The sequence below is a fragment of the Nicotiana sylvestris genome, chromosome 6 (genome assembly GCF_000393655.2).
Source record: "Nicotiana sylvestris chromosome 6, ASM39365v2, whole genome shotgun sequence".
NCBI classification, from domain to species: Eukaryota; Viridiplantae; Streptophyta; class Magnoliopsida; order Solanales; family Solanaceae; genus Nicotiana; species Nicotiana sylvestris.
This window is the reverse complement of record NC_091062.1, coordinates 70,461,104-70,487,117: the sequence shown is the minus strand read 5'-3', so window position 1 is coordinate 70,487,117 and position 26,014 is coordinate 70,461,104. Positions and strand designations below refer to the sequence as shown.

General features: G+C 36.0%; 1 protein-coding gene across 1 annotated transcript; it reads left to right on the top strand.

The window, feature by feature from the left end:
• The first annotated feature begins 7,691 nt into the window (after positions 1-7,691).
• Positions 7,692-12,654, top strand: LOC104219362 (protein DETOXIFICATION 35-like). The gene is made up of 7 exons (XM_009770037.2): positions 7,692-8,079; positions 9,136-9,761; positions 10,027-10,083; positions 10,550-10,788; positions 10,901-11,019; positions 11,316-11,402; positions 12,044-12,654. The coding sequence occupies exons 1-7, from the start codon at positions 7,798-7,800 to the stop codon at positions 12,146-12,148; spliced, it is 1,515 nt and encodes a 504-aa protein (XP_009768339.1). The 5' UTR covers positions 7,692-7,797; the 3' UTR covers positions 12,149-12,654.
• Positions 12,655-26,014: the final 13,360 nt, after the last annotated feature.

Genomic DNA, 26,014 nt, shown 5'->3' with positions numbered 1-26,014 from the left:
TCGAGGCCATGTCACTGAAGGAGAATCAATCAAAGAAACATTTCCTGACGAACATTTGCTAGCCATCACTTCAGATGAAACCCCGTGGTATGCTGATTATGTGAATTTTATTGCAAGTGGGGTGACTCCACCAGAATTCACAGCTGATCATAGAAGAAGATTTTTACATGACGTGAGGTTCTACATGTGGGACGAGCCTTTTCTATACAAGCAATGCGCAGATCAATTGGTAAGAAGGTGTGTCCCTGAGGAGGAGATGAATGCAATATTGCATGACTGTCATTCTTCTCTGTATGGAGGTCATCATGGTGGAGACAGAACTGCACAAAAGGTTTTGCAATCAGGTTTTTACTGGCCAAAATTGTTTAAAGATGCACATGTTTTTGTTAAAAATTGTGACAGGTGTCAAAGAACAGGTACAATCACGAAGAGGAACGAAATGCCTTTGCAAAATATTTTGGCAGTAGAGCTCTTTGATGTCTGGGGAATTGATTTCATGGGACCATTTCCATATTCTAATGGGCACAGATACATTTTGGTTGCAGTCGATTATGTGTCTAAGTGGGTTGAGGCCATTGCTCTCCCTACTAATGATGCAAAGGTAGTGATAAGTTTCGTAAATAAGCACATTTTCACACGCTTTAGAACTACATGGGTGTAGATAAGTGATGGAGGAACACACTTTTGCAATAAATTATTGAAAAATGTTCTAGCAAAATATGGGGTAAAACACAAGGTTGCTACTGCATACCACCCTCAAACGAGTGGTCAAGTTGAAGTGTCAAACAGGGAGGTAAAACAGATTTTGGAGAAAACAGTGAGTGCAAATAGGAAAGATTGGTCCGGTAAGTTAGAAGATGCATTGTGGGCTTACCGAACTGCATACAAGACTCCAACAGGTACTTCTCCGTACAGGTTGGTTTATAGAAAGGCATGTCATTTACCCGTTGAGCTAGAACACAAAGCTTATTGGGCAATCAAAAGGCTAAATATGGATATGGACTTAGCCGGTGAAAAAGACTGCTACAACTCAATGAACTTGATGAGTTTCGGTTGCATGCTTATGAAAATGCCAAGTTATATAAAGAAAAGACCAAGAGGTGGCATGACAAGCACATCCAACATCGTAAGTTTGAGCCGAATCAAGAAGTTCTCTTGTTTAATTCAAGGCTAAAGCTTTTCCTGGAAAGCTTAAGTCCCGTTGGGCAGACCCTTTCGTTGTGGTAAGTGTGACTCCTCATGGAACAGTTGAATTGCGGGACATAAATTCAAGTGGTACATTCTTGGTGAATGGACAGCGAGTAAAATACTATTGGGGTGGTGATATTAAACGTCACAAGACCTCGATAGATTTGGTTGATGCATAATGACGTTTTGAGTCGTGCCGCGACGTTAAATTAGGCGCTTGTTGGGAGGCAACCCAATGACTAACATCACTAACTTTTAATTGTAGTTTAGAATTATTAGATTTTATATGTATAATGTTTTTAGTCAGGTGCAAGCATGAATTTGGCATAAAATCAGTGTACAATGATGTAGGGGGTGAATGGTGAGCTAAAAAAAAAAATATGCTAACTTTGTGAAAAATTGGCCTACCGCATCGCATGGGGCGTCGTGCCACACAACGCGCCAGGCAAAATTGCACAGATGAGGCTGAATACAAAATTTTTGGAGCAGCTAAGATTTTTGGCCTACCGCGCCGCGGGGTGCGCCGCGTGGGGCACCGCGGCAGGCCAGTTTTATATTAAAAAAAAATTATTGCTTAAATCCAAACGCCCCTCCCTTTATTTCATTATTTCACTCCCCAAACTCTCTTCTTCTCTATCACTAAACTCAAGCACCCCAACCAAACAAATTCATTCAAAGATTCATCTACAAATCCTTCTTGTTCTTGCAAGGTAAGTATTCTCTTCTCTCTTTTCCTTCAAACTAGTAGTATTTCATTTTTTATTTCTTTCTTATTTTCAAGTATATTCGTATAAACCCTAGCAAGAATTGTGTTCATAATCTTCTTTTAGTTTCTTTTGTTAATATTGTTAAAAATAGTATTAGAAACTTAGCCTGTATATTCTTTTTGGGGTTATGGAGGATTTGAAGGTGTGTTGAGGTGAAATGAGTTGAGTTTCTTGTTGAAGATTGTTAAGGAGTGTACTAATCCGAAAATGCATATAAAAAGTGAAAAATTGTGTATTGAATATTATTGTGAAGATGTGGTGATGTTATAATTGTGATGAGAGGCATATTGGTGTTGTTGATATGGTGATTAGGCCTCTTTTGAAGTTGAAATTTTAAGAAAAAAAGACATGCTTACAATGTGTTTGTTAAAATGTCTAAGTGACATAAAATTGAGTAATGTTGCAAATTGAGAAACAAATTGCATTGTGAGATGTTATTATTGATAACAACTATAACATTAGGCCAAGCCGTGATTTTTTCGCTTTCTTTATGTAAAAATGAGATGTAAGATTCATGCTAATGTGCCTATGTAGTATATTTTGTATATAAATTTTGAATTTTGTAAAATAGACAAATTTCTTTTTATGTTTATGTTTAATATTAATTTAGCTTGTAAAATCTAGCTTAGTTTTTGATTTTTATTTTATTTTTAATTGTTGCAAGTCTCTTTAATGATTGGGTAGGCCGATAAGCATTATATCATTATAATTGAAAAACAGGGTAGTCCGAATCCCTGTTATACATCCTAAGTGTCAACATGCTATAACATAAGTGTGGGGTATTTACTCCACTTGCTCTTAAAATAATTTTGTGCATCTTTAACTAATATATCATGTTGTGTAGGTATAATGTCTCGGCGCCTAAGCAAAAGATCAAACGCTGGCCTAACTGAGGCTGCATCTACTAGCCAACGTGGAGGTAGAAGGGCACCACCTCCGGCACCAGTGGAGGAGGAAGAGGAACACTTTGACCCTGATGCAGATGAGGTGCCAGAGTGTAAATATGGCATCAGGGCTATTCCAGCCCATACAATACAATGGTTCCAATCCTTCGTCCCTGCTGTGCCACCAACCCCAGAAGTTGCCATAGATGAATCAAAGCTTGCCCGTAAATATAATGCCATATATACTAACATTCGAGATTTGGGTTTTGAAGGGTTGTTTCACCAAGGTGATAGTGTGAACATCAACTTGGTAAAAGAATTTTGTGCCAATTGGCAACCGGACGGTGATTTAGATGCCAGCTATCAAGTCAGGATCAGAAATAGAGTGATCCCATTTTTGTCAAAGGTCATAAATCAAATAATGGGTTTAACTGAACATTCACATAAGCTGTTCCAGAGGTTCGTGCGTAGAGCAGATTACCAGACATCCGCAGACAGCTATGTGGTGAAGATTCCTTTGCCTTGTGGACTAGAGATACAAATGAGTGTCACAAGGAAATAAAAAAAGGAACATTCCAGCGTCCTGCACGAGTCATTTTGAAGATAATAAATGCCAAAATCATGCCAACACAAAGTGATACAGACGTATCAAAACTAAAGGTTTGCTTGATTTATGCATTTTTAACAGAAATGCAGGTGGACCTTGGGAAAATTATGCTGGAACACATGTCAAAGGTGAGACCTTTTCGAGGACGCCGCCTACACTATCCGAGTATAATTACTCGGTTATTGCAGACGCACTTCATTGAAGAAGAGTATCACTATGATCGGCGGATAGAAGTAACATATCCTATCAGGGCGCTTGATGTCACGACTGTGATAGATCCGCCTGCAGCTGCACTTAACCCCGATCAAAGGTTTGTCCGAGTGGAAGAGACTTTGTAGATATTATTTGCTGACCTGCGCCTTCGCGCTTCTAGAGGGGAAGTGAACTTGGAAGAGTTTCAACAAAATCACCCTTTATCTACTTTCACACAACAGTGGTTAGGAATGGCTCAGCATGGACAAATCCCACCGGATGAATATGTGAACTCTATTCCCTTAGATGACGAAGAATATTTGCGCACTTTTGAGGATGACGATGCTTAGGCCAATGGCCTCAGGGAGTCTTTTCTGATCTATTTTTGATCTTTTCGCATTAGGGACAATGCAAATTTTTTAAGTGTGGGGTGGTTGGCCCCTATTGTAATGTACTTAATTTTATATTTTTCGTATTTTGTTTGATTGAGTTTAGTTATTTTGTTTGATTTTGTTTAGTTTGTTAAAATTGCTTTTAGTTTGTTTTGTTAGAATATAGTGTTGATAGATAGTAAGTAATCCTAATTTCGGTATAGATCCCTCCTGGATTTTCTTGTTGAAAAATAAAGTCGAAAAAAAAAATCAAGTCGAAAAAAAAAATCCATCAGGAAAATTCGAAATTATTGAGTTTGCAATTTTGTTTTATTTTTAGTTTAGTGTATGCTAGTTTTGGTTTAAATTAAAACTTTCCCCTTGGTTTTTCTTTACACCACGGTTCTTTTCCAAGGGTATATTTGAACCGGGTATAGTATAATTTTTTATTTCAATTTAATAAAAAGTTCCTAACTTACAGAGTTGATCTCCTCAAATGCACATGCTTTAGAAGTTATATGTACCTTATTTGTGATGTTCAAATCTTAGTTCTTGATTCTAAAGTAAGTGCCTTAAATTGTGTATTTATAACTATGTTTAACTACTTTGACTAGAGAGTCAAGAAAGATCCAAGCTTGAATGAGTTGTGTGCCAATATATGAGTGAGGTTGTTGAAATATTCTGTGCGTAACAGTTGATATCTAGAACTTGCCCTCAAGTGTTTTGCAAAGCGAAATAGTAGTATTATTCAGTTTAGGAGATGATATAGACATTTCTTTGTTGAACCAATTTGATAATCATCTCCACCTAATTGTATATATGTTAGTCAAACCTTTTGAGCTGTTAATCATATTTCTTTGGCATCCGTATTACATGTAAATATATCAGTTGTTTGAACATCTATCTCTTATGAGCACTTAGTCTTGTTTTAATATTGTTAAAGTTGAGAAGAGATTTGTTGGTTTATTGAATGAGTTTTAAAAAAAAAGAATGAAGAATAATTCATATATGTGTATATATGTATATATATAGGGGTGAATTTTCTGTGCGTAACAGTCTCTAACTTATGGTGCTTAAAGAAAAGGGGATTTGTTGTTAGTATGAAAAATCTCAAAAAGGTTGGAGATAGTTTAACATAAGAGTAATGCTGAAATTGTGAAATGAAATGGTGTATATATGAAGTGCTCAAAGAGATGTAGCTACTACATTCTATATTTATCACACCCTTCCTCAGCCTGCATTACAACCAATTAAAGTCCTATTTGATCCTTGATTGAATAAGCTCAATTAGTAGAGTATTACACTAGGGACAAGCATATGGTATGTCATCTGTTGCACATGAATTTCAATTCTGAGAGTGAGTTAATTCTTCCTATTTTGAGTTCCTAAATATTTGTGAATACTATGTTGAGAGGAACTAGTCTATATTAGTTGTGGGAGGGTACATGATTTGTGAAAGCAGGGAAACGTTTTGACCTTTGTATTAGAGTAAGTGAGCAAGTTATGAAAATGCGTGGCACTTGTGAGTCATGTCTTGAGGATTGAACTATTATGAATTGGTACTTAAGTGTTGGCATGTGTTGTTAGAGAAATTGTTTGATAAAAAAGTCGTCCTTATGTGAAATCTATGTTAATTGCTCGATGACGAGCAATGGTCTAAGTGTGGGGTGTTGATCATAGGCTAAAAGCTCGTGTTTTAGTTGTTGTAACAACACTTTAATTATTGTATTTTACAAAGGTTTGAGCTTAAATGATAATGAATTGTACTAAATTCATGCTTTATGCCTTGCAGGAAGCTAATCCGGCTTAAGAACTAACTTTGGGATGAATTTGATTGATTTGGGGCTTTGAAGTCTGAGTAAAAGCTAAATAAATCAAGTCGGGATCATGTTCGGGAGTCGCAAAGCAAGCCTGGATAGCAAAACAAATGAAAAAATAAAGCAGGGCAAAATTTCGCGGCAGTGAAAATATTTTTGATGCATTGTTTTGCTCCGTTAAAATGCATTCTGCCTCTGTCCAATCCATGTACGCGTCGCACGGGATGCGTCGCGGGTGTGTAAAAATCACAAAATTATTCTATTTCGGACTAAAAAGGGCATACTTGTCAAAACCTCTTCCTACATGATTAAAAAGGTAAAAGCAATGCCATTATTGGGGAGACCTGTTTTTGGAGAGAAAAAGAAGAAGGAGATTCATCTTGAAGAAGAGAATCAAGGAGGAACATCAACTTGGAGCAAGGATTAAAAGAGTTTTTCTAAACCTTCTCCTAGTATTTACTCATATTATGTTTAAGATTTTTATTGTTGATGTTTGTATCATTATGAGTAGCTAAAAATCCAAATATTCTGGGGTTATGGGTGTTAGATGATTATGTTGTTTGAAGCTTAGATTGATGATCTTGAATTATCGTTAAGAGTTGTTTATTTGATTCTGCTGTTAATTATTTTACTGCATAGCTAACAGTGAAATAATATTTACGAATCTTGAGTTAAACTTGAAAAAGGAAATTCTTGATTGCATATAGAATCAAATAGAGCAAGATCTGGATCCTGGGCATCGGGTGAAAGATTCGCGATTAAGATAGAACTATACTTAATTGTCTTGTTTGGTTGAGAAATAGGATTTGTAAATGCATTTGAGTTAATATTAATACCATAGGAATATAGGTGTTAATTTAACTTGAATAAGCGCATAAGAAATCGACAGATTCTTATGGGTATTATCAACCATATAATCAATAACCCAGATAATTCAATAAATTATTTTTAAGCTAAAAACGTAGCATGATCTCTAGCAAGCCCATAATCCCGGGATATCTCTTTTATTAATTGTTAAAAGAAAAATTCATAAGTGGCATTGTTTGTCTACTAGTTAAATTGTAAATTGGTTATTTATGTATTCTGTGATGAATTAACTTGAATCGATAATTATTTGAGTTTGCATCAGTAGTTAAGTTAATCACAAGTCCTCGTGAGAACGATACTCTACTTATTACTATATTACTTGAAGATCGCATACACTTGCGTGAGTGTTTTGGTCGCAACAATAAGCTATCATAATATTACAAAACTTAGTAATAAAATGCACTCAAGTATGTGACTAGTAGTCGACGACGAGATTAAGATTCAAATCTACATAAGCAACAAAAATAATTTATTTGCTTAAATTTTAAAGGACAAAATTATTTATTTTTTTACTCATTAAAAATAAAAAACACTCGATAAAATAGTTAAAATGTATCTAAACTAATCGAAACACCTTAATATATAAACCAAAAAAAAGGTTGTAATAGATCGAGTATCAAGGGTGCCCAATTGGCCACCTAATCAGAGGCGAATTCATGATTTAGATTTTATGGGTTCAACATTTAAGGTTTTTAGCGTTTAACCCATTATACTTTTAAGACTATGGGTTCAATCTATTATTTGTTATAATTTTAGTAGATTTTGACACATTAATTTATAAGTCGTATCAAAAGTTATAGGTTCAATCGAACCCGTCATTGAATGTTACATCTTCCCCTGCACCTAATCTAGAAAACCTTTATATCTTGCCTTTGATATTTTCCCAAACCAAACCTTTTTTCCTTTTAATTAATTTTATTATTTTTAACCATCCGTACCTAAATTTGCCTTGTTACACATGCTAGTATTAAAGAATAGCTGATTTTTCAGTTACGGCCACAGACGGAAACAAACAAACTCAGCTTATAGCGGAGACATAACTACTTTCCACGAGAGTAGAGTGAGCCAACACCTGTCCCTCTCTCTGCTCATTCACACACAGTCATGGAGACGCCGTTGCTCAACGGTTTCTCCGGTGACGACCACCAACTCATCGGCGCCGACGGTGACTACCGCCCTGCCAGAAGTCTAAAAATATGGTGGGCTATTTTCTGCATTGAGAGTGTTAAGCTGTGGAGGATAGGAGGTCCTATAGCCTTCAACATAATCTGTCAGTATGGTGTGAACTCTCTTACTAATATATTTGTCGGACATCTTGGAGACATTGAGCTCTCTGCTATCTCCATTGCTCAGTCTGTCATTGGTACCTTCTCTTTCGGCTTCATGGTCAGCTCTCTCTTCCCTTCTTAATTTCCATGTGTAAAAAACAGTACATGTAAAAATAAAAATGTTGATATTGATCGTGCAGTAGTATTTTTCCTTGAATTTAACATAGTGCACATATTTGGTGCTTAGTAGTCCAAAAAATAAAGCAGCCCGGTGCACTTAGGCAGCGCTATGCTTGGGCTCCGGGAAAGGACCCGACCACAAAGGTCTATAGTACATAGTCTTACCATGCATTTTAGTAAGAGGTTGTTTTCACGGCTTGTACCCGTAACCTCCTGATATATAGGTGAATTTGCAGTGTACTGTGGCTTCGTTGAATCGTGAAGGGAATTTCTTGTAATTCTCGAAAGTGTATACTTTTTCGAGGGAAGTCTTTTCTTCTTCAATTATGTTCCTATTTTTCTAACATTCTTAATAGAGTATACGGATAAATATAGACAATATTTTCACCTCAAAGCATTTCTTTTTCAATTCCATTTCCTATTTTCTAACAGTGTATGTGGTTGTATATGTTAAGAGAACCCACCCATTGCTTCAGAAGAGCACTAGGTGCAATGCCGTTTGTTCTTCAAGCCAGCTAAATTTAATCTCTACGTGCCCCTGCATATCTAGGAAAGTACTCATTTTATATGATACTATTTGGTTGATTACTGAGATGCTAATTTGAGTTTTATTTTATATTCGTGATAGTAGATTGGAATATTGATTGAATGATTGAAAACATATTTTACAGAGAAAACATAACATCTATGTTCAAAATTTGAATTCTTGAAGGTTATGAATGTTATTTGAAAAAGAAATTGTATTGAACATTTTGGTATTTTTGCAAAATGAAAAGAATTTCCTAAAACTGAGAAATGGGAGATAGTACCACTCTCACACCTTGAACCCATATTAGTATGGGAGTAGATGTGTATATTTTGATGTTCAGCATGGGTTTTCAAGTTCAGAGAGCATTTGATTTGTTTAACCAAAATAAGAGAGAATTAATTTGTCAGCATATCAATAGGTGGAGTAACAGTCCTCATAATATCACATTATTGATAATTTTTTCAGTTGGGAATGGGAAGTGCGCTGGAGACACTGTGTGGACAGGCCTATGGTGCAGGGCAAATTCACATGCTTGGAGTTTACATGCAACGCTCTATCATAATTCTGTTTGTAACTTCTATCTTGCTCTTGCCCATCTATTTATTTGCAACCCCAGTGCTCAAGCTGTTGGGCCAAGAATATGACATTGCTGAGCTTGCTGGGGAATACGCCATACTAATTATCCCTCAATTGTTTTCACTTGCTATCAATTTTCCAACCTCCAAATTCCTTCAAGCTCAAAGCAAAGTTGATGTGCTTGCCTGGATTGGATTTGTTTCTTTGCTAGTGCATGCTACACTCCTTTGGCTCTTTATTTATACGTTTGGCTGGGGTACAAGTGGTGCTGCCTTAGCCTTTGACATTACAAATTGGGCCATGGCAATTGCTCAGTTTGTGTATGTTGTTGGATGGTGCAAGGATGGGTGGAAGGGATTGTCGTGGGCAGCATTTAACGAAATATGGTCTTTTGTGAAGCTCTCCATTGCATCAGCTGTTATGTTATGCCTTGAGATTTGGTACATGATGAGTATTATCATCCTTGTTGGCCATCTCGACCATGCAGTCATCGCAGTTGGGTCCATTTCTATTTGGTGAGTTTACCTTAGTCTGTATGCTACTTCTCTTAGTTCTATGGCATTGAAAAGTTTAACAGAAATGTTTATGCACCAGTTTATTCTCTACCGAATCTTGTGCTTAAGTCTTGTCTATCCATAGTGCCAGCATGGTGTTTGATATACAAATACTTCTTCCGCAGTACTCCCACAGCATCATATTTAGCAGAAAAATTATCATTCCACCCTGTGGGATAGATTCTCAAGTTCATTTCTGATTCTAATTGATTCTTCTGTTTTACAGCATGAACGTCAATGGGTATGAAGGCATGTTGTTCATTGGAATTAATGCTGCCATAAGGTAAAAAGTCTCGATAATTATTCAGAACTGCACTTAATTTTTTATGTTCATGTGAAACAGTTGTGGTGCATCCTATATATGTCAATATGTACATGTAGATGAAGTGGCTCAAGTATATGCTCTCGGAATCTGGAGAAAATTACTATACCTCATATCCTTCCTGTCATTATTGTCTTTGTTTTTTATGTTGCAATTCAAAATTATCCTAATGCAGTTAAATTGCTTGCCAAATGCTTTTGTCAGTCACCGTGGACCTCTGAGTAATAGGAGAATGTTACCCATGGTAGAATGTGATAATCCATAATAGTTGCCTTAAGTTTCTCAAATGCCAATAAGGAAGTGAAGGAGGCTTCCTGGATTTTAACTTCTCAGCTGAGATTGTTTGTTTTATTCCTTGTATCACCTCTAGTATAATTCCCTAGCTAGTCTTCTTGCAACTTATTCACTTCTTTTCCTTTTTCCCCAGTGTACGGGTCTCAAATGAGCTTGGGCAAGGACATCCAAGGGCCACTAAATACTCTGTCTATATCTCAGTGTTTCAGTCACTCCTAATTGGGCTACTCTGTATGGTTATTGTATTGGTAGCTAGAGAGCATTTGGCAATTATCTTTACAAGCAGCAAGGATATGCAACAAGCTGTCGGTGATCTTGCTTACCTTCTTGGAATAACTATGGTTCTTAATAGTGTTCAACCTGTTATATCAGGTATTGGCTTGGATCATGCAAGCTGTTTCCTAGATTTGTATTTTCTGACAGATCGATTTACTGTAATCTGTCGTGCCTCCTTACCATATTAATTCATGAGGTACTCTTGCAGGTGTTGCTGTAGGAGGTGGATGGCAAGCTTTAGTGGCTTATATTAATCTGGGATGTTATTATATATTTGGACTCCCACTAGGATTTACTCTTGGTTATGTGGCTAAGTTGGGAGCAAAGGTAAACTAAGTATTTGAGTTTTCTTTAGCAACTCTATTGTATCGTTGACATTAGCTACATAATCTTCATCCCTCCCTGCCTCCCCGGCCTTTTTCACTCAGTTTTTTGTTTGGAAAGAAGTATCAAAAAGACACAGCTGGATTATATTACGTTGTTATTATACCTGATAACCATTTGGTTGAAATCAAAGAGAGTTTCTTTAACTATCGGTTTATTTTATGTCTTGTGTTATCGATCCGGATGTCTTTCTCTCTTTGAATTGCTTCACTACCCTGAATTGATTGAACAACTTGCAGGGACTTTGGCTGGGAATGATAGCTGGGACATCTTTGCAGACTGTGCTACTCTTGGTTGTACTATATAAGACAAACTGGAACAAGGAGGTAAATGAAACATTGCAAATTGGCTTCTTGATTCGTACTTTTTGGCATAATCTATTACGATAAAGCAACTGAACAGAACAATAGGCATGCTTCTAGTCTTTATGTAATAGGAAGTAGGGTATTCACATGCATCTAAATGAGAAAAAAATACCTGCTCATTCTTGTACTTGTTGAGTTCATCCATTGTTTTTCCCTTTCATAATTTTGGGGGCTGTTTTTGCTTCAGCATCTCTTCTCCTATTCTTTCCTTGTGTCAAATAACTAAACATTTTACTTATTCTTGCTTGATCCTTGTTTTTAGACTCTTCTGTCTTATTTAATCATTGTAAATATCATGCTAGTTTGCTGCACTTGTTTAAGCAGGTTGTCATTTTAACACGACAGAAACTAGTATAATGCATATGCATGGTGTTGTCTATTATAGCATGCTATTATCTACTACTTGTAAACTATAGTAGGTCAACTTCGACTTCTTGGTTATTAGTCATAAATTCATTTACAAGTCAATTACATAGGTTTTGCCAAGTTGTCACTCAACTTAGACATGTATAACCTATTAAAACAATCACTTGTCATTATCATAAGTAGCAAAAATAAGTTATTTTGCGTTGAAATGTTATACCGAGGAACTGAACATGTAGGTTGAGGAGACAAATGAGCGTATGCGAAAGTGGGGAGGCCAAGATTTGGAAATTGAGAAATCCCAGGCTGATAGCCTGATATCTTTTGGGAATGGTGTACCTTAGTTGCAGAGTGCTACGAGGAGGATGATACTGTTTTCAAATTTGGCAAAATTGTGGGAATCCAAGCATTTGGTCGACTAGCAATTTTGAAACTCCCACAATGTGGAAATTTTTTTACTCGCACCCGGTATATGGTGTATGAAAACAAAAACCTTTTGCATGCCATGTCCTAGTTTACTCAATTTTGAGACATTCAGCTGCTTGTCTACTTGTTTTAGTCCGTGCGGATTTCACATCAATTTTGAGACATTCAACTGCTCGTCTACTTGTTCTAGTCCGTGTGGATTTCACCAGTCTTTCCTAACTCAGACATGCTTATATTTGGAAGAGCTCCATATAACCATATTGTCTCTGCTTTAATAATGAAACCGAATTTCATATTCCTTTTGTTTACTCTTCTTGTTTTTTCTCCTTTTCGTCAAAATTCCACAATTTGATAGAGCTGCTTTGTATTACAATGCCTTGTGGTTTTATGTACTATTTAAGACATAGTGTGCTAATTTAGTTGACGTCGATGTTTCATGGTGGAAATTGGAACTGGAAACAAACACTACTTGACATAGTGGTTAAGTGCTAACAGTTTTAAGTCTCTTGCTCTGCTGTAGATTATAGTATTTTAAAAAGATTTGTTTGTATTTTTGTAGCACTTACTGTTTACTACGTGATTAACATTGTATATCTCTGATAATTGGAGACCGCTATGTAGTTCTATCTGTTTACCCATAAAACGGTACGGTTGAATTTATAGTGTGGTTTATAAACAAGTGTCACGACGTAAATTTTCCATCTTAGGATGTCATGATGGCACCTAGTCTCTAAGACTAGGTAAGCCAAACACATACTGATTATTAATGGAATTTAACTAACTGCAATTCACTAAATAATAACTATAATAGCGTAGCTGAACCAACATCAGTCATACAATCTCAAAACCGGTGATACAAGTCATAAGTTTTTCTAAGAGTAGCTAGAAATAACAAGTACATCACTGTCCCGGCATAATAGGAAACAATGAAAAAAAAATACAACAGAAGGTGACTTTGGGGCCTGCGAACGTCGAGCAGGTATACCTTGAAGTCTCCAACCGCGCAGGCATAAGTCTCAAACCATCTCAATCATAAGTACCTGGATCTGCACAAAATATTCAGAAGTCTAGCATGAGTACACCACAGCGGTACCCAGTAAGTATCAAGCCTAACCTCGTTAGAGTAGTGACGAGGCCAGGTCAAGACACCTACTAGACATATAAACCTGTGCAGGATATCGCATAGAGCTAACAATGGAAAGAACATCAATGTAATACCAACAGCAGAAGGATCACAAATTTACAATCAACAGTGAGAATAATAGAAGCACGAATGGCAACAAGAAACAACCAGGTAATAAAGCAATAACATAGTTAAAATACAAATAAAACATGATTGAATTCAAACAAAGAGAATCGATGACAACTCAATCAATCAAATCGTTCATAATGCACGAATTATAACAAGAATCACCCGAGGTACCACTCCTCGTAATCTCAAATCGTAAGTCACAACCCCAAACCTTATACGTATGGCACTGTGCCCACATTTTTTTGCAAATCATTTTCGCACGGCAAAGTCCATGTGCTACCATGTGTATTGTATCCGTGTCAAATACTAATTTAAATGTTCAAAAGATTTATTTATATATAATAGGGCATAATAACAATCTTGAATAAAGTAGGGAGTCAAATGAGAAAATGAGTTTTATTTAGGAACCAAATAGAGTGAAATAAGATACAATTTATACAAGATATGGTAACAAACGAGTTTAGTTTAGACGTCATTAGAATAAAGAAATTAAAGCATCAGATAAGTTGCCGCATTAAGTACAAAATTTGATAAAATAAAGCATAACAACGATTTTTAGGTAAAGTAAAAACGTCAGATAGGATAAGGAGCTTAATTCGAAAACTTGATTAAAGTAAAATATGACAACTATTAAGAATAGTAAAATACCGAATGAAACGACGAGTTTTAACTTAAGAGTTACATAAGGTAAGCATGCTCCTAATTCTTTCATTTAAAACCGTTATGTTACCTACAACTCAACGGGGTATTAAATACTGACTCCGCGCAGTAAATTATCTTGAAAATTAGTTCAGCAAGTAACCACGAAACCACAGATTGACACATTGAAGTAATGCAACGGTTCACATAGGATGCATGACTCACACAAGACACACAATCCGTTGCGGTGCGCAACCCGATCCCACCGTATCATCATTTACCAATATCATAAACCTCCCTTATTCCACCATAGTATCATTAATCAATATCAAGTATCACATATACAATCTGTTGCGGCGCGCAACCCTATCCCACCGTATCATCATTTATCAATAACATAATCCTCCCTTATTCCACCATATCATCATTATCAATATCAATTATTACGTACACAAACGGTTGCGGTGCGTAACTGATCCCACCATATCATCATTAATCAATATCATAATCCTCTCTTATTCCACCATATCATCATTATCAATACTGTTGCGGCGTGCAACCCGCTCTCCAAGCAATATGAATTCAGCAAACAAACTACAACCAACTACGGCATATCGCAAAAATCAACGCAATAGCAAAGCTACACAGAGAAGTCACAACGGATGAAGAAGTTACACGATAACCCACAAAATCAAATAGTAAGAAATGACAATTCGTAAATCAAGACACAATTTTTGAGAATCGATTAACAATGAAGGCATGAGACAGACAAGGCATGTATTCAACAAGTAACTGTAATTTAACAATTAAAAACATATAAGGGTGCATTTGGAAATGAAAGATAGAACATGTACTAACAACTTCAAGTAGATCACGTAAGGGAGAGCCTAACAACAAAAGATATAACATGAAACGATAACTTCAATTAAATGCATGAAAGAAGCATAATAGTCTAAACCGGTCAAATACCACATATAAGCCCGCGTACACACTCGTCACCTCGTGTACACGCCTTACACATAATTCAAATAGTACTATCAATCCAAAACCTAAGGGGTAGTTTCCCCCCCCACAAAGTTAGGCCAGATATTTATATTAATTTAGACAAATCAAAATTTAAATTAGTTTTTTCTTTACAAATTCATCTTTGCTCGGCTCAATCTAGACAAAGACGACTTAAATACATCAAACAATGCAAGAGGAAACAATTTCAATTAACAAAGCTCTGATCTTTATACAATTTTTAAAAAATCAACAAAAGTCAACCCCGGGCCCGACCGGTCAAAATACAGGTTTAAGGGTATGTCTTGACTACCCATAACCCCACGAGTCCATATATGTGTCTTTTTTTCAAATCTAAGTCTAATTGGACTCTCAAATCACAACTTTTATTTTTTTAACTCTCACAAAAATCCCCAAATTTCCTCTTAGATTCTCATGAATTCGATGTTAAATCTAATATATAATCATGACATATAGTTGGAAATTGATTAGAATCACTTACCAATGGTTTGGTATGAAAATCTCTTCACAAAATCGCCCCTAACCGAGTCTAGGGTTCAAAATATGTTAAAATGAAGCTAAGTCCCGAAATAAAAGTGTTAATACCAACCTCAGAAGTCGCATTAAAAGCGAGCATTTCCTCGCAAAAGTGAACCTTGGGACTCTCTATTAAAGTCCCATTTGCCACCAAAAGCATCGCAAATGCGAAGACAACTGCCATCGCAAAAGCGACAGATGTCTCGCAAAAGTGGACAACAATCTCTCGCAAATGCGAAGATTTTCTTCGTAAATGCGAATTCTAACACAGCAACACAGAATCGCAAAAGCGACTCGGAGTCGGCAAATGCGATGGCCGCATTTGCGACCTTTTCATCGCAAATGCGATGACACTAATACCAGCACACATAGTTTGACAACACAAATTCGAAAATCAATCTGAGACTCATCCGAGCCCTTGGGGCTCCAAATCAGATATCCACACAAGTCTAAAAATATCATACGAACTCGTTCGCGCGATCAAAACACCAAAATAACGTCTAGAACCACAAATCGAACACCAAAACGCATGAAAATCACAATGAACTTCTAGAACTGCAACCAAGCATCCGAACCAAATCAAATTAATTCCAAATGACACAAATTTTTGCAGGCAAGTTTCAAATGATGAAACAGATCTATTCCAAGTCCCGAAACCAAAATTTGAACCTGTTAGCTTTAACTTCAAACCATGGTCAAACTTAGGAAAATTCCAAACCTTTAAATTACCACTTCTGCCATATGGTACCGAAACCTTCTAGAGACATCCAAATGCAAAATCCGGGCATATTACCAAGTCTAAAATCACCATCCGGACCATCACAACTCCGATCCGAGGTCAAATACTCAAAAGTCAAACTTGGTCAACTCTTTCAATTCCAAGCTTCTCAAGTGGGATTCCTCCTTAAAAAATCAATCCTGAATCACTTATAAACCAAAGTCGATGATGCGTTCAAGTCATAGTACACTATGTGAAGTTACTCATGACCTCAAACTGCCGAACTGGACGCAATTGCTCAAAACAATTGGTCGGTTCATTCCAATAACCAAATCGATTTGATCCCAAAAATGATAAATGAATAAAATAAAATATAAGACTTAGCGTTGAAATCGAGATAAATAGCAGATAGACTGATTTCGGGAGCAAGGCTTCCGAAGGTAGCGATAAGAATAACATTAGACAGAAAATAAAATATTTTTTAGCTTGGAAATAGTGTGTAGCATAAGTTTGTCAGAATTTCCCTGTCCTACAATGATTGTTGAAGTCACCATTTATAGCTATATCTAGGAACAAGATCCTAGAATCAACCTTTTAAATGACAATAATATGGCCATTGATGAATATGTAACGTCATGCCATGAATGCCATAATGGCTGTGTATTTAATACTGAAGAATATACTTCATTGAATTTCATTTGGTGACAAGTATTTGTTTGCTTTCGTTTATGATGTTCCCTTCGAGATCTACCAGGTGCCAACCGAAGCTGTTGTTCTCAGTCTTAGTTTCTACTCGCTTCATCTTCCGTTTGCCCCCGGTTTCATACGTCACTCTGCTCTTCAAGGATTTAATTTGAACCAATTTTAATCTATACAGATAGTCTCCCTGCTTTCCGGTGGCACATCTTTGTGTCACCGGGAAGTTGGTGAAGATTCTTTCCTTGGCAGGAAATTTTTTGAACCTTTCTGAAAAGTTTCTAATGCTTGATAAGACGCAAATCTCCTCGCATTTAATACCCCGAACACTTGTTACTCCATGATTTAGCAATATTTTTTTCCGGTTTTCAAGGTAATCATGGCCATGATTTAAGCCGCATATTCCATTACTTATATGCCTCATTCTTCTTCTTTCACTTCTACCAGTTTCATAACTCTTCTCAATTTCTCTGCATTAAAATTCTTTCTGGTTCCATCATTCTTTGATCTTCTTCAAAAAACTCTTATCACCCTCTGCTGATTATGGCTCCTTACACTAGTTCTTCTAAGAACTTCGGTTTTCTCTTCGGTGGGGGCCCAAAAATGGGCAAAGACAATGAGGTTGATGTTGATGCTGATCCTCCTACGATGAGTACCATCATCCCCAAACATCTCAACACAGCCAAGGACTTCAAAGAGAAGTTCCCTACTTCACACTCTTGCACTTGGCTGTTGGAAAATACCCTTCTTTTATTCGCCCTTCTAGTATTCCTGTTGTGAAGGAGGACTGTGACTGCCACGCCTTAAACATCATTGCTCCCGATCTGGTGGAGTGATTAACCTTCACTAAGAATGGTTTACGTATGTTTACACGTATTACTTCACTATGGGGTCGTTTTCTTTGAGAGGGGGACTTGACCCCGTGATTTTGGAATTGTGCCACCGGTACCGTGTTCACTTGGCATAGGTGGGCCCTTCAGTATGGCGAACGTTGGCCTGTCTGCGGCGTCTATACCAAGAAATAAAGGATCCCCTCACCTTGGCTCAAATAATAAACCTCTACTCCCTCAAGATATTTCGTGGGGGAGTAATAAATTTCAGCAAGCGTGGCCACCATGCATTGCTTACCAGCATGGAGGACAACAATGACCGTGGATGGATGGAGCAATTTGTGGTTATTGCCACCAGGGATATCATCACAACTCCATCCTTCCCTAAGTACTAGACTCGTTCATGTAAGTTCAAAGTCTATCTCTTTTTTCTGAAAAAGGGTCGTCTTATGTCATTGCCAGCCCTTCTCCTTTCATTATTTTAGCAACTTGGTGGACACCTCAAAGGGTTGAAGGCCTGGACCGTTGGGTTCAGAAGATTTAGGACATCACCACGCCTGAGACCCGCTGGTGAAAAGAGTTGTCCCCCAAGTATGGGTGGAGGTCCAAGAATCATGGTAAACTAATTATGCCTTTAGTCTATCTTTGTACATAGGAAGATTGGCTAACCTCACCTTTTTGCTAGATTCAGGTCTTCCGCACGGTTCTATTTTCATCCTTGAGGACATTTTAGTTGATCCCCTAGAGGCTGCGAGGTTATTGAAGGAGGCTCTCACCTGAACAGGTGCCCTCAGGTCTTCTTCTGGTGCAAATGCTTCCTCTCGGAGTCCCCGGCTGGAGAACAAGCAACCAAAAAAGCAGCATTCTTCCTTGGCCGAGAGTAAGAATAAGAAGGTGAAGAAATCCGCACCCGAGCCAGCTGCAACCACATTATTGACGATAATTGGGAATCCAATAATGAAGGGGATTCCCTGCAAAGGATACAACGACCTTCATCAGCTCAATAGAATGCTCAATCTCAAGAGCTTCGAACCCCAACTGAGGACGATGCCCGAGTACTCTCGGAGAATTTGACTTAGTAGAGAATGCCAATTCTCCCTTTTCGGTACCAGTTGCTGCTCCCAGTACTATGAGGCCAAGTACAGGGCCTCTTCCGCCTTCGGTTGGCGAGCAACCAACAAAAACCACTCCCTCTACCGTTGCTGCTTCTCAACCTACAACACCATAAACTTTATTTCCTTCCACGCCAGCCATACCTTCATTACCAGCAACTACTACACCTCCTCCACGCGGTTGTAGATACCCGAGAGAAGTATGTTCCTCCTCCCCATTCCCAAGACCATGGGAATTTGGGGCACAACTACTCTCCCCCTTCTATAGATCCCAAGAGAAGGAGTGTATCTCTCAGTGTTGACAAAGTGCCATATGTTGTACAGGCCGATGGAACTCGCCAATTATCTGAAGTCGCTGGCTTCAGAGAAAGATAAGATGAAAATTCTTTTGGGGGAGTGTATGACAAATAATACCATGCACAACACAACAGCAGTATTGCACTTGTCCTTTTTTCTTCTTACTTCTTCTTGGCTTGTTATGATAGGGTTTATAACTTTAATATTTGCTTTATAGGCCAACTTCCTCGCTTTTGAGGGCCTTCAGAACTGATCCTTGACAAAGAATGACTCGAGTCCGAGCGGGATCAACTTTTGCCGATAGGAATCAACGTAACTTGCGCCTCCTGGTGCTAGAAGCGAAAGCTGCTGAGGCGAGTGATCTTGAGGCCTGAGGCCCGGCTATAGCTTAGCGAGCAGGAAGTAGTGTCCCTTAGTTAAGAAGCTTCTCAATTAAATGTTCAATTCCAATAGGCTAAGGCTAAGTGGTATGAAGTTCAAGATGTCGTGTTTCCAAGAGCCTGCCTCCATTGAACGATTGAACAACTTGGAGGCAATGTTGAATTCCAAAGTTGAAGAGGTTGTTGTTGAGGAAAAACGTGCCTAGATAGAGGATAGGTATAAGATGATCCTGTAACACAATAAGGTTCACATAACCATAATCTGTGATCTTGATCTTAGCCTTAGTGTCACGAGATCCGAGCGGGATGGCCTTCTGACCGAGGTTGATAAGCTTAAATCAGAGCTTCAGCACCCAGCGGATTCCCTCGTCATCGAATAGACACATTCTATGTATCATATTAGGAGGAAAACCTTGGAAGAGTCCAAAGCGGACGTCATTGATATTGACAATAAGATCGCCAAGGCCAGAGCGCTAGAGTTAACTACTCGTGAATGCCTCCTGGCTCAACTTGATGCAACTGACTCTTCTAGTTCTAGTTCTGAGTTCACAGGAACCGAGGAGGAACTTGAAGAGAATAACTATGAAGGCCAAGATCCTGAGCCAACGACAGATCCGCCTACTTCCCCTGGGGGTTGCAGATTTTCTCTTTTTCCAAGTTTTAGTGGCGACGTAGTTTAGCTCTTTTCTTTCTTTTCCTTTGTTGTTTTCCATTTGTATTCTTGTACTTGTGCTTCTTGACACATTTAATAAATAAAAATGCTTTTCGTTTAAGCATTGCACAAAGTTTATTCTTTTTGCGTCAAATTAGGCAAGGCTTTAGATGTATTTTCCCCCGATACCATTTGTGTTCCGGGCATAAACTCTTCCAGAACTAACCCTTTATTGTGAGGGTTTTGCCACGCCCCAATCTTGGAAGGCATGGTTGGCACCCGGTGCCGCACTGGCCCAAGCGAACCACTCTGTAACTCATTCATTCTTTTTGTAACTATCATGGTCCAACATGACCACAACTCGTAATGTACAATTGTAAGTGGACAAATGTTATATTAATGAACTATCGTTAATAAAATATGAATACATATGGGCCGTCAAGGCCTCTGACACACTGTACATAATAAACCTGTGTCTACAAAGCCTCTAAGATTATTTGACATAAAATGGGACAGGGTACCGGCCTACCCATAAGTATGTAGCAAAACTCTGACACGATTACTTATAGACTCGGCTGCACTCCAAATGAGGTGGAGTCTTACCGATCCTTGGCTGAATACTGACCTCGTCTACTATGAGGTCTCGTCGAGCTGATTGTCTATACCTGCAGGCATGAATGCAGCGTCCCCAACAAAAGGACGTTAGTACGAATAATGTACTGAGTATATAAGGCATGTAAATCAGTATATAAAGGACATGGAAGAAACATGGAGTAAATGACGCAACCTGTAAATCTGGATAGCTCTATAAATCATGAAATATTTATAAGGTCATGAATATGCGTGTATATGTCATGTAATGCATAGATCTGTACGTACATAATATCATCAAGCCTCTTAGGGCATCCCATCATATCATCTCAGCCACTGTGGGCAAAATTATCAACGTATACCAGCTGATCATGTGGTGATGCGTATATAACGTCGTAAATTTTTCTCATATCCCATATCCCATATACATATATATATATATATATAGGCCCCATCTTCACGTGGTTTGTGTCGAAGATTCCTTGTTTATGCGCCTTTTCTTTCCACTCGAACTTTTGGTTTGTCTTTTAGCGTCATTGTCTTGTCACATCTTTCTACTTTATGTCACTTTTTTACTTCTGTCTTTTAGCACAACTAACATCTCGCTTTCTTTCTTGTTTTTCACGTTTGCATTATTGGTCTTCCCTGTATTATTGCTTTTGCCTTTGTTCTAATAACTTCATGTATCTAAATTATGTATGGCTTCTGAATTGAAACTCATTCCGGAGTCATATTCATTCGGGTCTTGGGCATCTTGATAATTTAGATAGTCATCATGAACCAAATCCTATTTCATTTACTAAATCTTCTTCTTCTGATTCTGAGGTGTCAATTTGAATTTTTTCTTCTATTTCTACACTTACTATTGAGTATATGCTTTCATTGTCTGACATATATTTATCTACATTTATTAGAGTTTCTTGGAAATCTTCTATTAACCGTGAATTCCTTGTTTTATTATTAATTCTCTTTGGACATGTATTTGCCAAATGTTCTACACTACCACAAGTAAAGCATTCTAGTTTATTTTTGTAATTTCTATCTGTTCTATATTTTCTAACGCGTCTATCTTTGTCTAAATATGGCTTTCTAGCTGATATTTTCTAAGATAATAATTTTTCTATTATATCTTTTATTGTATTGTGGTTTATATTTTTTATATTTTTTTCTTTTGTATTCATTTTTATCATAACTCTGTGTTGTGTATACAGTTGATCTACAAAAACTCATATTGTTCTGTTTTAGTTGCTTTTGTATTTGTAGATTAGTACATTTTTCTTGTAATACTTCCATTATATGTTGTATTTTATGTCCTATAGACCATTTTGCATGAGAATTTTGTATTACTCCTTCCCTTTTATACCATCGTTCTTCTATTTCCCTTCCTAAAACTCCTGGTAATTTGTTAAATAATTTTTTACCTAAGTCCTGATCAAAAACGTTTCCACTAATAGTACAGTAATAAAAATAATCATTTAAAAGCTTTTTTATATGAAACCAGCTACTTATACTTAATTGTTCTAATTTTATTAATGCATTTTTCTGTAATACTACTAATCCACTATTTGGATCTTCGCCTGTAATTAAGCTATGTATCTTATTTGTAAAATTATAAGGATTTGCTCCCATTGCTATCAACATTTAGAAATCTTGTGGGAATTCTGACTTATAGGCTTCCCATAAACCCTCGGTTGATTCTCCTAAGAAAGTTTCATATATTTATACATTGTTTCTGCATCTGTATCATTATAAATTTTTATAAAGTCTGCTACTATGATTCCTTTCCATAGGTCTATTACTGAGTTCCACATTTGTGGGTCATGAGCTGCTATATTTAGTATTTTACTTTTACTTCCTCCTTCCTGTAGTCTTATAGGTTCTTCTATAGGCATTATTTTTCCTAATGGTTTTACATTTTCTATTTCTGTTTCTTGATCTATTCTGTAAACTCTTTTTCGAGGTACATTTCCTGTGCTAGTATCTATTGTACTTTGATAAGTTGTTCTTTGGAATGGGCTTGAGCTAGAACTAGTTGATTCCATCAATTCTTTTAGGCTTATTAGGGATTCTATTTCTGTTTCTTCATAACTATCTTGTATTTCATCAAAAGTTTTATCTAATTTTTCTGATTTTTTCTGTAAAATATTTTCTTTTCTATATCCCCAATTATCTGATCTTAATTCACATTTTCTAAAATGTTTTTCTACTTTGCTTAAGGCTAACCTTCCAAGTTTACATCTTTTACATTGGAAAGTCTGATTTTTATTTTCTTTAACTAGCCTCCTTGCCTTTTCTAGTGCTATATCTACTTCAAATTCGTCTTGTATTATTTCTATGTTCATGAATTCAGTATCGGTATCGTCTGTCGTATTCTCAGTTATGTCATCTATTTCTTTTTGGGTAGAATAATTGTAATCAGTAAATCTAATTGAGGTTTCTCCTTTTGAGTTTGTATACATTAAATGAGATTCTGGTTTAAATATTTTTGGTTTTGCAAAATCTTCTAAATTCCATTCTAATGCAGCATATTCTTCTGGATTTATCTTAATAGGTTTTATTAATTTTATTCCTTTATTTCCCATTACCTCGACTACATCGTCTACCTTAATTTTGAATCTTGTATTACTACTTGTTGCCATTTTTCCTATGAAACCTACACATATCAGTAAATTATTTCCATTGTTCATTTCTTCATATCCTTTAGTCTGTATTCCTATTTTAATATTTTTTCCAAATTCTGCTAAATTTATCATGAAGTCTGGGCTGATATAAAATATTCCTCCATTATTGGTCATGTCTACTTCTGTTAAACCTAGTATGGATTTCTTTTGATATGATCATCTGTCATCATATACTACTACTAATACTTTAGTTCCTAAGTTTTTTCTAGTTAATCCTTTTAATCCGATTACTATTAATCCCATATGCATTAAATTCTTTTTATAATTCTTTATTTGTCTTACTGAATCTGGATTAATTAAATTTAATGTTGCTACTTTACTTCCTATGGCTGATAATTGTTCTTCTCTATAATGTCTATATAATTGAGAATTATTTGAAAAATATCTTGTATTATATAATATTTTTGGATTAAGTAGCCTTAGTTGATTTTGCTAAAAAATCTGTATGTCTTGTCTATATCTATTATTTCATCCAGTTTCTGATTTTCTTCTTGTCTTTTTCTAGTTAAGATTCTTGCTAACATATTATTACCTATTCTATTATCTGAAAAACTTATTCGTGGTCTTTCTTCGTCTGTTGTTCTTGACCTACCTGGAAGAAAGTCCATTTTTGTGGTTTCCTTATTTTAATTTTATCCTTTTGCGGTGTTATCTCAACTCTTTTTAATTGTTCTATTAAATCGTCTACCTTTGGGATTTCTGTTTTTATCTCTTTTTCTTTAACAATTTTATCTAGCTTTTTATTGACTTCTAATATTATTAAAGTATTATTTTGTTTAATTATCGTTTGATCAGCCTTTCCTTGAGGAATATAACTAGTTAGTCCCTCTGGATTGGGTTGAATTCTTTCCGTGAATTTTAATGCTTCTTCATATACCGGATCTAATTCTAGTTTTATATCACTCATGAAAGAGCGATTTCTTTTATTGCGTCTATCTTTTCTCTTAGGGTACTTATCTCACTTTTTAGTACTTCTACTTGATCTGTTATTTTTTCGACTAATCTGGTTGTTTGTATTTCTAATTCTTTAGTCTTTTCTGTAATAGTTTTAATTAATTTTTCTATTTCGTTTTTCGTAGGTATTTTTTCTAGATTAAACTTATTATTCAAGAGTTGTATTTTTCTATCTATTTCTAGTTCTTGTGATTTTATGAAGTCTAGATTTTGTTCTAATTTTTCTAGAGTCCTTTTTTGTTTGGTTTGTAATACTTCTACTAGTTCTAGTGTTCTTAATAAATTTTTATTATTTTCTTGTGTTTTTTCTCCAAAATTTATTATTAAGTTTATTAAAGTGTTGTATTGCTTATCTTCGCTATGTAATATATATTCTCCACTACTAAAATTGCACTTAATTATCATATTATCTTTTAATATTCTATACTTCTTTTCCGGGTATATTTTTAAATCTAAATATTCTAGGTTCTTTAAATTAGCTATTTTGATTAACCTAATGGTATCCAAATTTTTCTGTTCTTAAAAAATTTTATTCTTTGATTTTCTCTATATATTTCTCCTTCTATATATTGTATTTCCCACTTTAAAGTTGATATGGTTTCTGAACTAATACTACGTCTTACTATAAAACTTGGTTCTCTATTGATTTTTAAGTCTGATTCTTCTATTTGTTTAGCTAATTCTAAGGTTGATATTAATAAGATTTTAGTCTGTCGTAGTATTTTCTTTAATTCTTCTTTTCTCAGTATTTCTCTTCTTAAAAGCCAATAGTTACAGGCTATCTCTTTCTTAACATATGTTTTACCCTAATGGAATATATTTTATCTTATTTCTAGTTGTTTGGATATAATCCTTCTCCTCTTGTATTTCACTATTAGTTATTTCTATTTCACGAAAAAGGAAATTCTGAAAATCATCAGAATTTAAGATATCTAATTCTGATTCTAATATTCTTATATATTTTATATAATTGCTAATGGTCTTACGGCTAATATATATTAGATGGTGATGGTAACTTATATATTTAGTGAAAATTAATTGTTTCATAAACTATTTGGTCCAAAAATTTTCTTGCTCTGATACCAAATAAAAAAGCCAAAATTAAAAAGATTAAAAAGATTAAAAAGAGATAATTAAAAAGGGATTGATTTAGATAAAGTCTAGTGAATAATGTTTGATCTTACAATCTTCTTAGGTGATATAAATGACACGATTGATGATATGATAATATTAGGGATAATAGATATAGTTGTTTTCTATATTTATCTGAGCAGATTCTGTTAGTTTCTTCAAGGTAGATAAAATGTACGGCTAGATCTACTATAGAATAGAATCCTGATTCTATGTCTAGTATGAATTCTTCTAGCAAAGCTCTCTGGATGGGTATAGTTGTTACGATTATTGGACATTAATAGTAAAAAATTTGCGGCGGTTAAAAACTTA